General features: G+C 44.9%; 1 protein-coding gene across 1 annotated transcript in view; it reads left to right on the top strand.

Moving 5' to 3' along the window:
• The window catches only part of LOC114106849 (protein Shroom2), a 132686-nt gene that overhangs the window by 115765 nt on the left and 2762 nt on the right, over nucleotides 1-14159 (top strand). Inside the window, exons 6-9 of the mRNA XM_027954018.2 lie at nucleotides 1601-2278; nucleotides 3927-4478; nucleotides 5620-5791; nucleotides 11918-12190. Of these exons, the coding sequence (XP_027809819.2) occupies nucleotides 1601-2278; nucleotides 3927-4478; nucleotides 5620-5791; nucleotides 11918-12190 (1675 nt within the window). The remainder of the gene's footprint in view (nucleotides 1-1600; nucleotides 2279-3926; nucleotides 4479-5619; nucleotides 5792-11917; nucleotides 12191-14159) is intronic.

Here is a 14159-nt window from a genome sequence, read left to right as displayed (position 1 = left end):
AAGGCCAGCATCATTCTAAATGGAGAAAAAATTGAAAGCATTCCTGCTAAAAACTGGAACAAGACAAGGATGTCCTGTTTCACCACTTCTATTCAACATCATCCTTGAAACTCTAGCCAGAGCAATTAGACAAAAGAAAGAAATTAAGGGGTTACAAATAGATAAAGAAGAACCCAAACTATCACTGATTGCTGATGACATGATTCTATATTTAGAAGACCCAAAAAATCCCACCAGAAAACTTCTAGAACTAATAAATGAATTCAGCAAAGTAGCAGGATATAAAATCAACGCCCATAAATCAAATGCATTCCTATACATCAGCGATGAATCCACCGAAAGAGAAATTAGGAAAACTACTCCATTGACAATAGCCTCAAAACAACAACAACAACAACAAAAAAAAAACCCTAGAAATCAATCATGAAAACTATGGAACACTAAGGAAAGAAACTGAGGAAAACCTCGGAAGATGGTTTACCTATCCATGCTCCTGGATAGGCAGAATATTGTCAAAATGGTCATACTACCAAAATCGTTAAACAGATTTAATGCAATTCCTATTAAAATCCCAATGACATTCTTTGTCGAAATAGAAACAGCAATCTTGAAATTTATTTGGAAAAATAAGAGACCCAGAATAGCTAAAGCAATCCTTAGCAAGAAAATACCAGAATACAATACCAGAACTTAAGCTATACTACAGAGCTATGTCTCTCATTGGCACTGAGGCCTCTCTATCGTTTGCTGTCCTAGTTTGGGTCTCCTTAACACTCAGAGGTCCTTTTATTGGGTGATGCTGGGGATCAAATCCAGGGCCTGCCTTTCCCATGGGCAAGTGATGGACTGCTGAGCTACATGCCAGCCCTCGAGTCTTTTTGTTTTAAATGGAAAAAGCTACTTCCTTAAATCTGAGGTCTGTTTTATTACTCTTGGATGGAAGGAAGGAATGTGTGGGCAAAGGTAGGGCCAGCTCATCTGTTGCACATTTGACAGTTGTAAGCTTCAGCGACGGCACTGATAAACATGTAAGCATGCATATGAAGTCTGCCTCTGTGTGTGTGTGACACATGTTTTATGTATGTATATGTGTGTAAACACCTGTGTTCATGTGACACGAAAGATCCATGAGACATGGTTGTTTCCAAAGAAAATTGCCTTTGTTTTTCTCGTTTATCATATCACATGACTGGTTTTAAAGGTTTTTTGAGTGAATTGACTGGCTGCCCATCTGAGAAAGGTCTTCCCCTGTGTATATTACAGGTTTCCGTAAAGCCACATAAAAATATAAGTTGAAGTACATAGTTCTGAACAGAGCTGAGAATTTTCATATGGAAAACTTGGTTTTCTAAAACTTCCATGTCATTTTTTATTGAAAAAGTGCAGTTGGTGTGGGTGCTCATGCATCCTGATGCCTCGTGCTCTGTGGTATACCACACCAACATACAGCCTCATGTTGTCTTCTGGGGATGAGGTATGAGAAAGCATATGTGGATTTAACTCCTTAAAGTGGTTTAAGGGGATTGTCAAGGGTTTCAGGTGTATGCAGGGAGAGTGCTAATTGGAATTCTTGACTTATTCTTTTGCATTCTTCCTCTAGGCAAGCAGATGCCCAGGGTCTGGCAGTGAGCCCAGGAGCACCACAGGACCCACCAGATCAGAACCCACAGACCCCGTTCACATTGTCTGAATCATCCCACAGTTGGGAAGCCCCAGAGCTGCCCCAGGAGGGCCGGGGCCGAGCAGGGACTCTACCCCGCGATTATAGGTACTCAGAAGAGAACACACGGGAAGACTCAGGACCTCTGACCCAGGGAACCCCTTCGTCCCCACATGCTCAGGGAGAGGATTCGTGGCCAGTGAGCACAGCAGCACTCCCCAAGAGGCCAGCCCCACAGAGGCCTCCACCGCCCAAGCGCGAGCCCAGGAAGTACAGTGCACCTGCAGACACTCAGCCGGCTGCTCCTGGCAGGCCCATCCCAGCGCCGTCCCCTGTGTCCCTGGAGGCGTGTGTGACCCACCAGCCCCTCTCCCATAGCCCCTCTGTGTTCAGCAGTACCCAGCCTCAAGACATCCCAAAGGCTACCACCCATGAGTGTGACATCCAGCATGTGAATGAGGACACGTCCCATCCTCGGCCGGAAGCACTGCCCCCTTCCAGGTTCCAGCACCTACAGGCAACCACCATGGAGACCTCTCGCTCCCCCTCGCCTCAGTTCGCCCCCCAGAAGCTGACAGACAAACCCCCCCTGCTCATCCAAGATGAGAATTCAACAAGGTATTGTCCTGTGGCGGTGGTAGCATGTGTTCATCCTGTTTCTCCTATAGGTGCTGGTTTCAGTGACTCCTTCCCAGGTGGTTTGCAACTGGTGCCTTGCAGTAGCTTAAGACACTGGATTTAAAGTTGGTCCTGGGAAATAACTGTTGGAGGGAAATTACTTGGAATTTTAACTCGGGGGACTGCTCTTTTCCAATGAGAAGAGCCATTCTCTTCACCTGAGCAGAATGCATTTATATCTATGTCACCCACAGGTATTTGCAGACTAGGGATGTATTTTCCTTGCACATATAGTGCTTAGCTGGGGATATAGCTCAGTGGTCGAGCCCTTGTCTCAAGGGCCTATGTATCATCTTCTGTACTCAAGAGTAAATAAGCAAATAAAATAAACATACTCACTTTTTTCTGCACTTTTTTTAAATGGTAAAAAGCTAAGCAACGTGGGCTGGGGCCATAGCTCAGTGGTAGAGCACTTGTCTCACAGGTGTGAGACCCTGGGTTCAATCCTCAGCACCACGTAATAGATAGATAGATAGATAGATAAAAGCTAAGCAGTCAGGTATGGTGGTACAGTGGTACAGACCTGTAATTTCAGCGACTCAGGAGGCCAGCCTGGGCAGCTTAGCAAAAAATGAATCAGAAGGGCTGGGTAGAGCCCTTGTCTCAAGGGCCTGGGTACCATCCTCTGTACTCAAAACAAATAAATAAAATTTTAAAACAAAACACATCCGAGTTTGAGTTGTGGAAGTTTGGCTAGGTTTTTTCCTCCTGGCACCAGTAGATGGCTCTCTTTCCCCAGAGTGTTCTTTCAAAACACTTAGGCTCCCATAGCCTTTTGGGCACAGTCTCCATGAACATGGCCCAGCTCGGTACCTCTGAGAGCAGCAAGCATTTGTTGTCCTGGGTGAGGCCCTGTGGTGTTGGCCAGGAGTCTTCTTCCCATTCTCTCTCTTTGGGTGCTGTTGGAGCCTCCCTGGCTCCTTTTACCAGGCCCTTCCCACCTCACCACCCCCTTTTTTAAGGAAACGTGTGCCCCTTGTTGGGTAGCAAGTTCACTGTTTATTGCTGAGATGATCATCACAGTCATTTGAAAATCTATGCAAAAGGTAGCCTGAGGTGTTCGGTGGAGGGTGGAATGCACTTGTAGAATCTTTGAAGTGGGACCCATGGGCAGAAGTGCCCAGTGCGGACTCCAAGGGGCCCTGAGGACATTCTCAAGCAGGTGTGTGCCAATCTGCACCGAGAAGCCCTGACCTGAAGCACTCATAATGATTCTGTGAAAAATGCCTATTTGCTCTAAGTTTAACCAAGCAGGGCTTATTAAAGTTTGCACTATCATTGGAATAAAAACAAATGAACATTAAACAGACCTCATATTCCTCAACAAACCCAAGAAGATCCCCTCAAATGCCTATAGGTGCGTGGCTGACAGTTTTAATTAGACTGTTCAGGGTCTAGAGACCCCATGAGGAAAACCTCTCAACCACCTCTGTCTTATCTAGGACATATGATCTGGCAGCTCCTTACAGGTGGGTGGTTGATCAGGGATTTAATCAGGTTCCCTGTTGGGAAGGGACCCACCAGTCTAAGTCCTAGGTTGGAGTCCATCTATTGCAAGGATTTCAGAGGACAACTCTTCTCTTTCCAGAATCGAGCGGGTGATGGACAACAACACCACCGTGAAGATGGTGCCCATCAAGATCGTGCACTCGGAGAGCCAGCCTGAGAAGGAGAGCCGCCAGAGCCTGGCGCGCCCAGCTGAGCTGCCTGTGCTGCCCAGTGGTCTGGAGAGAGATCAGATCAAGACCCTGAGCACATCCGAACAGTGCTACTCCCGCTTCTGCGTGTATACCCGCCATGGTGCTGAGACTGAGGCCCCACACAAAGCCCATTCTCTGGAGCCCCAGCCCTCCAGCACCCCCATACCACCTGCAAAGAATGTCTGTGCCTCCCCTCCTGGGCTCAGCTACATGAAGACTAAAGAGAAGACCATTGAAGACCTGAAGTCGGAGGAGCTGGCCAGGGAGATCGTGGGAAAGGATAAATCCCTGGCTGATATCCTGGATCCCAGCGTGAAAATCAAAACCACCATGGACCTAATGGAGGGAATATTCCCCAAAGATGAACACCTCCTGGAGGAAGCACAGCAGCGGAGGAAGCTGCTCCCCAAGATCCCCTCTCCCAGAACCGCGGAGGAGAAGTGAGTGGATGTCACTTTCCAGCGGGTGCATGATTCTGCCCAGAGCTTCTTTGGCTTAAAAAGGGAGGAGGGCCACATCTGCTTGTGATTCCAGTCTTTGGGGCACAGATTTTCATAATGGTTTCCATTGCTTAGCACTTTGGAGAGCATCCCAGTAGAAAAGGCAGAAGTTTAAAGCACTCTCCCCGGGTGTGGTGACTTTGGGGCCTGGCATAGGCATGGTAATACAAGCTGTAGCTGCTGAGCTCCTTGGCTTGAGGCTGGCATGATATGACAATGAGCACAGGTTTCCTTTCCCCTAAGACAGATTCTCAGTAGAGGCCATTGTGTGCCCCAGAGGGCACTTGGCAATCTCTGGAGACATGTTTGGCTATCATGCTGGAGAGGGGAGTGCTCCTGTCATCTAGTGAGAAGAGACCAGGCATGCTGCTGTCAACCCACATGCCCTTAGTACTGAGGCTGAGAAACCCTGCCTTAGTATGAGAGGCCATCTGTCCATCTGTTTTGTCTTCTCTCTCTCTCTCTCTCTCTCTCCCTCTCTCCCTCCCTCCCTTTATTCCTATCTTCTATTGACCTATCCAACTATTTTTTTCTGTTTAACCTGTATGCTGTCTGTCTGTCTGACTTTCTATCTTTCTGAAGCACATCACAATTGCTTCTTGGCTGAGGATGGGATGGATATTGAACAGCTCTTTCATTCCTTAGAGATTTTTTTTTAAGCATTTCAGTTTACTAGGGGCTCAGGGTATAGCTCCGTGGTAAAAGCTAGCATGTGTAAGACCCTGGGTTTAGTTCCTGGTACCAGGAAGCATGTGCGTAAGTACACGCACATGCACGCATTTTCTCTCTCTCTCTCTCTCTCATATATATATATATATATATATAAAATCACTCACACACACACACACACAAAAAAAAAAAAGGAAAAAAAAAAACCAATGGTGTTCCATAGACTAAGCATCTATTTGGTGAGGAGTTTTGTTTTAGTTTTAACCTCATCACTACCTTTTTTCCTCCTCTTTGGCTACCTCATCTCCCTGGCTGGTGTCTTTCTGTTAGTGCCGACTTATATTTGTCACAACCCAGGGACATGTCTGTACATCTGGTTGCAGTTAATTGAAGTTCTGACCTCCTTACCCAGGAAGGAAGAGCCAAGTGTGCCTGCCCCCGTGTCTCTGGCCACCAATTCCACCTATTACAGCACATCAGCCCCCAAGGCGGAGCTGCTGATCAAGATGAAGGACCTGCAGGAACAGCAGGAGCCTGAGGAGTACTCGGGGAGTGACTTGGACCATGACCTGTCAGTGAAGAAGGTAGGAAAGAGGAATTCCAAAATATAACTATACTTTAAGCTGGGTGTGGTGGCAGGCATCTGGAGCCCAGTTTGCCCTGGAGGCTGAGATAGGAGGATGGCTTGAGCCCAGGAATTCAAGGCCAGCCTGTCTCACAAAAAACGAAATGTGCTGAGGGAAACAGGCAGGCAGGAGGTGTTGGGACCACACTTTTCGACTCTAGCAGAAACTCTACACCGCATTTCTGAGGGCATTTGTGTTTAGCTTTCATGCAGGACAAGGAAATGTGGGACAACTTTAGAAAGCCCTTTATGATGAATTCTTTGTTCTCATCTTTCTGTAAGAGTCTTTCTGCCATCTTTTTCTAATAGGAGTCAATGTCAAATTAGGTAAAGTGGATAACAATCTCTTTAATTTTAAGTTAAATAGTTCCTTCTACCACAATTAAAATCCAGGGGACCTAATTGTCTGACCATCAGTGAGTCACCTGTCTTCCTTGAATATCAATTTCAAATATCTGTAACTCAGTGTTTGATCATAAATAAATCAAACATTGGATCAGAAAGTACCTTGTCAGCCAAAAGCCATCAGGTGTTCAACTCCTAAGAATTCACCCAGGCCCTTGAGAGTTCAGAGAAGACAAAATACTTCTGCTCATCTCATGGGAGAGATGAACAGCCACCACAAAGATAAATATATGATACAGGCATAGCAAACCTGGCCCACCACCTGCTTATGTAAATAAAGTTTTATTCACAAAGCCACATCCATGCATTTACACAGGGTCGATGGTGGCTTTCATAGGATGGCAAAATTGACTGATTGCAACAGTAATCTAATAGCCTGCAAAGTCTAAAATAATATTTTCTGTTCCCTGACAGAAAGTTTGTACGTCCTTGACTCACTATGTCATGGCATAGAGACACGTGAGTGTGACCTAGAGGAGGTTGTAATGAGGGGGTTACTGTAATGAGAGAACCAGACTGACATCAGGGGCAAACTCTGGGATGTCTAGTAGAGGCAGAAGGGGATTGGGTGGGTGCAGAGGTCCTACAGCAGGCAAGCCTGGGAACGAGTTTTTGGAGAAGCAGAAGAGGCCAGGGGCTGGAGCTTCGTGGACAAGGGGTCAGCTTGGAGATGAGGTACAAATAGTACTCGATTTGTAGACGATCATGACAGTCACTGTAGGGACAGAGTTGTCTCGATGCCAATGTCACTGCTATAATGTCAGCTTTAAACCTTCACATGTATCAGTAGCCAGACATGGGACATTAGAGTAATTACCTGTTATATTTAGCATAAAGAGACTATGGCACTGTCAAATAAAACTAGGCTCAGAGGGCAGCATGTGGTGTTTATTTTAAGGGCCTTGAGTTTGCTATAATTATCAGTACTGGGGTAAGAAAAGGAGGTAACCAGTATTGGGGTAGGGGGGGGATCGGTACTTTTAATGCAAGCTGAGGACCCAGCATAATGGAAGGAATTTGTATAAAAAAATTACTGATTTGTTTTTTAAAACAAGACCTTTGTAAACAATTATGTTCAGAGTCTATGTCATTAGTGATTTAAAAAATATTACTGGGCTGGGGATATAGCTCAGTGGTAGAGTGCTCACCTAGCACGTGCGAGGCCCTGGGTTCGATCCTCAGCACCACATAAAATAAATGAGTAAAATAAAGGAATTGTGTCCAACTACAACTAAAAATTAATTTTTAAAAAATTACTGACTGGTTTTAATCATGATAGATATATTATGAAGGGCACTATTTTCACTTTAGGAAGCAATAGTTTTTTGGTTCGAGGAGTTAAATAGGGAAATGGAAAGTGAGAGTTTTGGACTTGGGGCTTTTAGAGGTGTTATTCTGGCTCAGGATAACATTGCTTTATTCTGATTACAGAATCTCCTCTTAAAAAAAAAAAAAAAGAACCGGAATCTTTTTCAGTTGTTTCTCATAAAATAAGAAAAGTCAGCCAGGCTTGGGTGCATGCTGTAATCCTAGCTACTCAGGAGGCTGAGGCAGGGGATCACAAGTTCACAGCTAACCTGGGCAATTTAGTAAAACCCTGTTTCCAAAAAATAAAAAAGCCTGGGGACATAGCTCATTGGTAGAATGTTATAATATTTAATCCCCATCACCATAAAAACTGCAAGACATACAAGTAAAACCACACATTCTGAACCATTTCAATTTAATTCTAGCCTAATATAGAGGACTACCTACATTAGGCTGTCTAAGACCCTGGGTTCAGGGTCTTAGACAGGATGTAATGGATTTTGTAAGTGCATGCCTGGATGCCACCCACCTCCATCTGGGTGCCACTCTGTCCCTCTGCTCTGAGTTGGGATCCTTCTTCACCAGAAATGACTGCTTTGGGACTGAGTGAGTTACTGTGAGGTCAAAGCCAACTTAGATTTTCAGTTGAATAAACATATGTTTGGCCATTGTACATGCTATATAAATCACAGCTCTCTGTGCTGTCAGCAATTCTGCGGTCCTATTTTTTTTTTCCTTGATTTGACAGGCTACTGCTACGCTCTTTTCCCCCCGTGTCCAGCACTCACACATTCATGATGTCATGCTTGTTCACAGAGCATACACCAGTAGAGGTATGTCTACCAGTGAGCATAGTGTACATCAGGATTTGATTGACTACCTGCTCTCTAGCTGCTTAATAAGGGAAAATAGCAAAACCCCAATTGCACGTTGTCCTCTATGTTTGCAGTGCTGGGGATAGAACCCAGGGCTTCAAACATGCTAAGCAAGTGCTTTACCATTAAGCCACACTGCCAGACTCCTTTTATATGTGAGTGTGTGTGTGTGTGTGTGTGTGTGTGAGAGAGAGAGAGAGAGAGAGAGATCCATTTTCTATTGCTATAACAGTATGTCACCAACTACAATTTATGAAGAATAGAGATTTTAGCTCAAGGTTCTGGAGGCTGGAAGTTCAAGAGCAGGGTGCTGGCACCTGACAAAGGCCTTCTTGCTGCATTGTAACATGGTGGAGAGCATTGTATGTAAGACAGTGTAGGCCACTAGCTCAGATCTCCCTTCCTCTTATAAAGCCACTTATGCCATCATAGGAGTCCCACTCTCATGACCCCAACCCTAATTACCTTCCCATACCAGGCCTTCAAATGCTGTCAACATATGAAAGTGTGAGGGAGTGGGAGCTCTTAAGCAGGGATACAATATATGAGAGATTCTGGTGGCCTATAAGGAAGCATCATGCTAGGTGGGCTAAGTAAGTTTCTACATCTGGGGTAGCTTAGGTGGACTCTGCCCACCTTATGGGCATTCTTCAGGAGGTGGTTTAAATTTCGAATCTCTGAGGTTTACAACTTCCTTTTTAAACAAGGAAGTGAATGCAAAGCCCAGAAAGAAAAGGCCTTGCTTTGTCCATGGAATGAAACCAAAGGAGGGTGTCTGGGGCTAAGCCAGTGGGAGAAAGAGAGGTGTCCTGGGAGCCAACCCCCAAGCTTTGGCCCATCTCAATGGAGAGGTAGAGGCAACATGTACCTGGCTACCACATAGTCTTACCCTGGCCTCCCGGAATGCCACGTGCTACAGAAAAGAAGTGGGTGGGCTTGTCGGGCAGCACATTCCACAGTGGTGAAACCTCAGCACCCTGCCTGATGTTGAGAGCCTTTTTTTTATATTTATGTGCCACCCTGAGTCAGGTCTTGTCTCAGAATCCTTGGAAGCCGGTATCTGTACCTTTTAATGGCCCTTTAACAAAGGGAATATATTTTTAAATAAAAATTTCTATAAAACATCAAAGAATCAATAAAGGCATTTAGACTCTCTTCAGAGTGCCCAGTTTCAGGGCAGTCCAGTAGAGGTGGGTTTTGAAGGACAGTTTTCATGTGCTGGTGTGAGATCTTCATCACATTCATTCTTCAGTTGATAGCACTGAATAATTATTGAGGGGCTGGGGGTAGGTAGCTCAATGGTAGAATACTGCATAGCATGCCACACCCCTGCATCAAAACAAACATATAACACTGGCTAGGATCCTCTTCTGTCTGAGGTATCTCCATTGGCTGAAATTACTTACTTAAGTCAGTACTGGCATCAGGTAAGAATCTGGAAAGTTCTCTGTACTTTCTGTTTTGTGCTTTTCGCTCAAATGATCAGTATCTAAAATATGGCATTTTCTCAACTATGGGATTTGAAAGTGCATTTTAAATAATTTATTAGTTCATTTTAGTTATACTTAATATTAGGGTTCATCTTGGCATAATTATACAAGCATGGAATACAATTTCCTCCAATTCAGTCACTGGTATTTCCCCTTTCCCTCCCCTTCATTCTCCCCATTTCCTTTTCTCTACTCTCAGTGTTCTTTCTTATATTTATATATATATTTTAAATTAATGCATCATAGGTATACTTTTTTTTTTTTTTTAAGAGAGAGAGTGAGAGAGAGAGAGAGAATTTTTAATATTTATTTTTCAGTTTTCGGCGGACACAACATCTTTGTTTGTATGTGGTGCTGAGGATTGAACCCGGGCCACACACATGCCAGGCGAGCGCGCTACCGCTTGAGCCACATCCCCAGCCCCGCATCATAGGTATACTTGAAGATGAAATTCACTGTGGTATATTTGTAAATATACATAGGAAAGTTTGTTCAGATTCATTCCACTCTTCTTCCCTCTTCGCATTCCTCCTCTCCCCCACCCTACAATCCCCTTTCTCTAATCCACTGATCTCTCTCCTATTTTCATGGAAACCACCACGGCCCTCCACCCCACAACTTTATTTTTTCCTTATTTTGGTCCAGCTTCTGCATATCAGATTTTTGGGGGGTCTGGCATATTTCACTTGGCATAATGAATATGGTTTAAACAATCTTTGCAGATAGTCTGGTGAACAGACACACAGGAGAATGTGTGTGCATATGTACACGTGAGCACAACATAAAAGAAGGGCTGGGATGTAGAAGGGTCTAGCATGCATGAGGCCCCAGGTTTAATCCCCAGTACGAGAGGGAGAAAAAGGGAGAAATGAATCTAGACTCATATCTGTTTGGTTTGCGGGGGTGGGTGGTTGTTGTTAATTGTAAGGAGAAAATGTCTTGACATCCTGACCTAGAAAAGCCAAAGAAATTTATAAACTCCATGTGGTCCTTCTTAGGAGAATTGTGCAGATTAATCAGCATTGAGACTGGCTGGCTGTAAAACAGCTTACCATTTAATCTGTGGCAGGGCCAGACATGCTGATCAACAGAAGGCAGATTGAACCTAGAGGATACAATCCCTGCTCATACCTTTCACATTTTGTGATCTTTTAAAAAAATGCTCGATGTTGGTGTGGGTGCTGGGATCTAGAGTTAGTGTTTACTACTTACATAGTTTCCACGGGGGAAAGTGGAGGGGCTGTGGAGGTGGGTACTGGTGACGGTTACACAGCAGTGTGAATGTCCTTAATGTACACTTTAAAACTGCTTAAGATAAGGGCTGGGGCACCTCATGAAGCCATGGGTTATATTCCAGCACTAAAAAGAAAAGGGAGGGGGCAGGAATAAAAATAGCAAGTCTTATGTATATTTTGCCATAATAAAAAAAATAGTCATTTGTTTCCATTTCAAATCAAAGTCAATATGTTATATTAAAAGACAACCCTTTACAGTCGCTGACATCCCTTTGTCTTAATTTTTAATTGCTAATTATATGTAGAGGGCACTTTGAATCCTAGGTTTTAGTACTAGACATGAAACTCAATAATTTGTGTGTAAATCTTTAATTTGGAAAATTCCAAAGGACAAAGCATAAAGTATCACATGGACTATGTGAATCCTTGCAAAGATACAGGTTGGAATGGCTTCTACTGTGAATAACTGGGACAACTCCAGTATTGTCCGATAGGACATTAACAGAATGAGAATAAGCTTTACTTTTCATTTATTTATCTGTGTAATTTTATGTATTCACTTATATTTATCAAATATCAGTAATTTAGCCAGGAGTCCTCCTCCTTCCTCTAATCTTATAAAATTCCTCCATTGTTTGGTAACGTGAAAATTGATTTTCACTCAGTTCTGCTGAATTCCACCCAGGTGGCATGTGCTGCCATCACAGTAACTAGGGGCGCCTGGCTTGGGGCAGTGCTAATGAGTATGTCCATACCACCCTTGCCCCAATAGCAGGAACTCATCGACAGCATCAGTCGCAAACTGCAAGTGCTCCGGGAAGCCCGGGAGAGCCTGCTGGAGGATATCCAGGCCAACAATGCACTTGGTGACGAGGTGGAGGCCATCGCAAAAGATGTGTGCAAACCCAATGAATTTGACAAGTTCCGGATGTTCATCGGGGACCTGGACAAAGTGGTGAACCTTCTGCTCTCGCTGTCAGGCCGCCTGGCCCGGGTGGAAAATGCCCTCAATAATTTGGATGACAGTCCGTCTCCTGGTGACCGGGTATCTATAGACACATCCAGCTGGGAAATGGGAACAGGGCAGTCTTGTGGGAAGGCTGTCCTTGGGGTGTTGGGAAAGTCAGCTCTTTGAAGCCTAGCGCTGTTTATATGTGGCCTGTCCACCTCCCAGTGCAAGATGCTATTGAAATATCCAGTGCTCACCCACCTCTCTTTCCTTTTAATGTAGGGAAAGAGAATGTTAGATGAAGGGAATGGGGGTAGGAGTACAAAGAATTGAGCCATTGTCACTGGGCTGCAGAGCTGCTGGGAGCCCTCCCAAAGAACATTGTCTCTCTTTGACATCTTTTTATTTATTCCCTCTGATGATTACTCACAATAATCTCTCCTTGGAACCCATGTCCATGGGCGGAGATTTTTCTCCTCCTGACTCAGCTGTTGATGGTGTTTTATGATTGCTGCTGCTGTGATTTAGCACCAGTGTGTCCAGAGGTCTAGAAAGAAGTAAAGGGCTTGTCCAACATTTCTCCCAGTCCTGAAGTGTGCTGCTCTGGGGACATTTCTCACTGGGTCTTTTAATTATATTATATGCAAAATAAGGGGAATAATATCTACCTTGTTGGCTTTACCTTATAGGATGAATATCAGAAAAGCATCTAATTTCATTGTTTGCACACAGTTGGCCTTTAAAATAATCACCCTTATGATTAATAAAATGCCCACCACCCCGTCCATCTCAGTAGCTTCCAGGCACTGATGAGGCCTGCTGATTTTTTACAACCTGAACTGCAATCCTTGAACCAATTAACATCTGTTTACCTTTTGATTGGAATGAATTGGCCTGACCTAGTCTCTTTCCATGAAAATATACCGTCTCCTCCTTCCACACACCCGAGGACCCGGGTGTTCCACTGAAGCTGGCAGGACACTGTGAGTGCTTGTTGCTGTGGGCATTCCTCAGGAGTAGCATGCTGAGGGCTGTTCCTGGTTTGGGACACTGTTTATTGTGATAATTCCTCTTCACTGACTTTTTTTGTGTTTGGCACCTTGCAAAGTGCCACCGTGTCCTTGTGTTCTTTCCTTTGGCCACTGTTCAGCACCCACTGCAACAGCGCAAAGCAACAGAACAGATATGCTGGTGCTTAGGTAAAAGTCAGGAACTCTGGCTGGGGGTGTCACTCAATGCTACAGCCTGTGCCTGGCTTGCATGAGCTTGGCCCAGAGTCCATCCCCAGCACCAGAAAAGAAAGGAAGAAACTTGCTCCTTGAAAATGAACGTTGGCATCTGCCAGCCTGAATATGAAGACAGAGAAAACGTTCATCTCATCCTTTCTGAGTTTTCCTTCAAGTTGGAGGGGGTAGGGAAGCTAGCTGTGTTCTGTGAGCAAAGAGAGCGATTGTGAGTGTCATGTATTGGGAACAGGGTCTCCTGGTTCCCAAAAGAGGGCCCTTGTAGGAAGTGACGGGACTGATCCCAAGGCCTCTTTTAGTCCTCCCTTCTATCCTACTCTGCTCCTTACTTTGTCCTTGTCTGGCAGTACACTCACAGGCTCTCTCTGGCACAAGGTTTAGAAATCCCACTCTGGAATTTCTTTAGGCCATTTCCCTTTCCCCACATTGCCCACAGTGTTGTCAGGAGATGGCTTTGACACCGAATCCCCAACTTGTTTGCCCCTTATGAACATCTCAGAAGTCTGAGTTTCTGGTCACCTGATTACCCTTTTTCTCGTCATGATTTCTGTTGACTGTTCAAGGCAGACAGGAAGGAATGAGGCAGACAGTGGCAGGAGACCCACAGGGACCCCTAAGCCGCTCCCCAGAGGACTGAGGCAAGAGCCTGCCACAGCCTCAGGGCTCATGCTGCCCATTTCCTGAACATTTCTGTGTGGATTCCATTGGATAATCTGATGGACAGCTGTGGGACCAGCCCCCCCAAAGCTGCCTGGTTTTCAAGGGGTTAGCTGGAACCCCTGCCTTAGTCCTGGCCCTCAACAGACTTCTTTCTCTCCCTG

This window comes from Marmota flaviventris, chromosome Y (genome assembly GCF_047511675.1).
Source record: "Marmota flaviventris isolate mMarFla1 chromosome Y, mMarFla1.hap1, whole genome shotgun sequence".
NCBI classification, from domain to species: Eukaryota; Metazoa; Chordata; class Mammalia; order Rodentia; family Sciuridae; genus Marmota; species Marmota flaviventris.
This window is presented reverse-complemented; position numbering and strand designations above follow the sequence as displayed.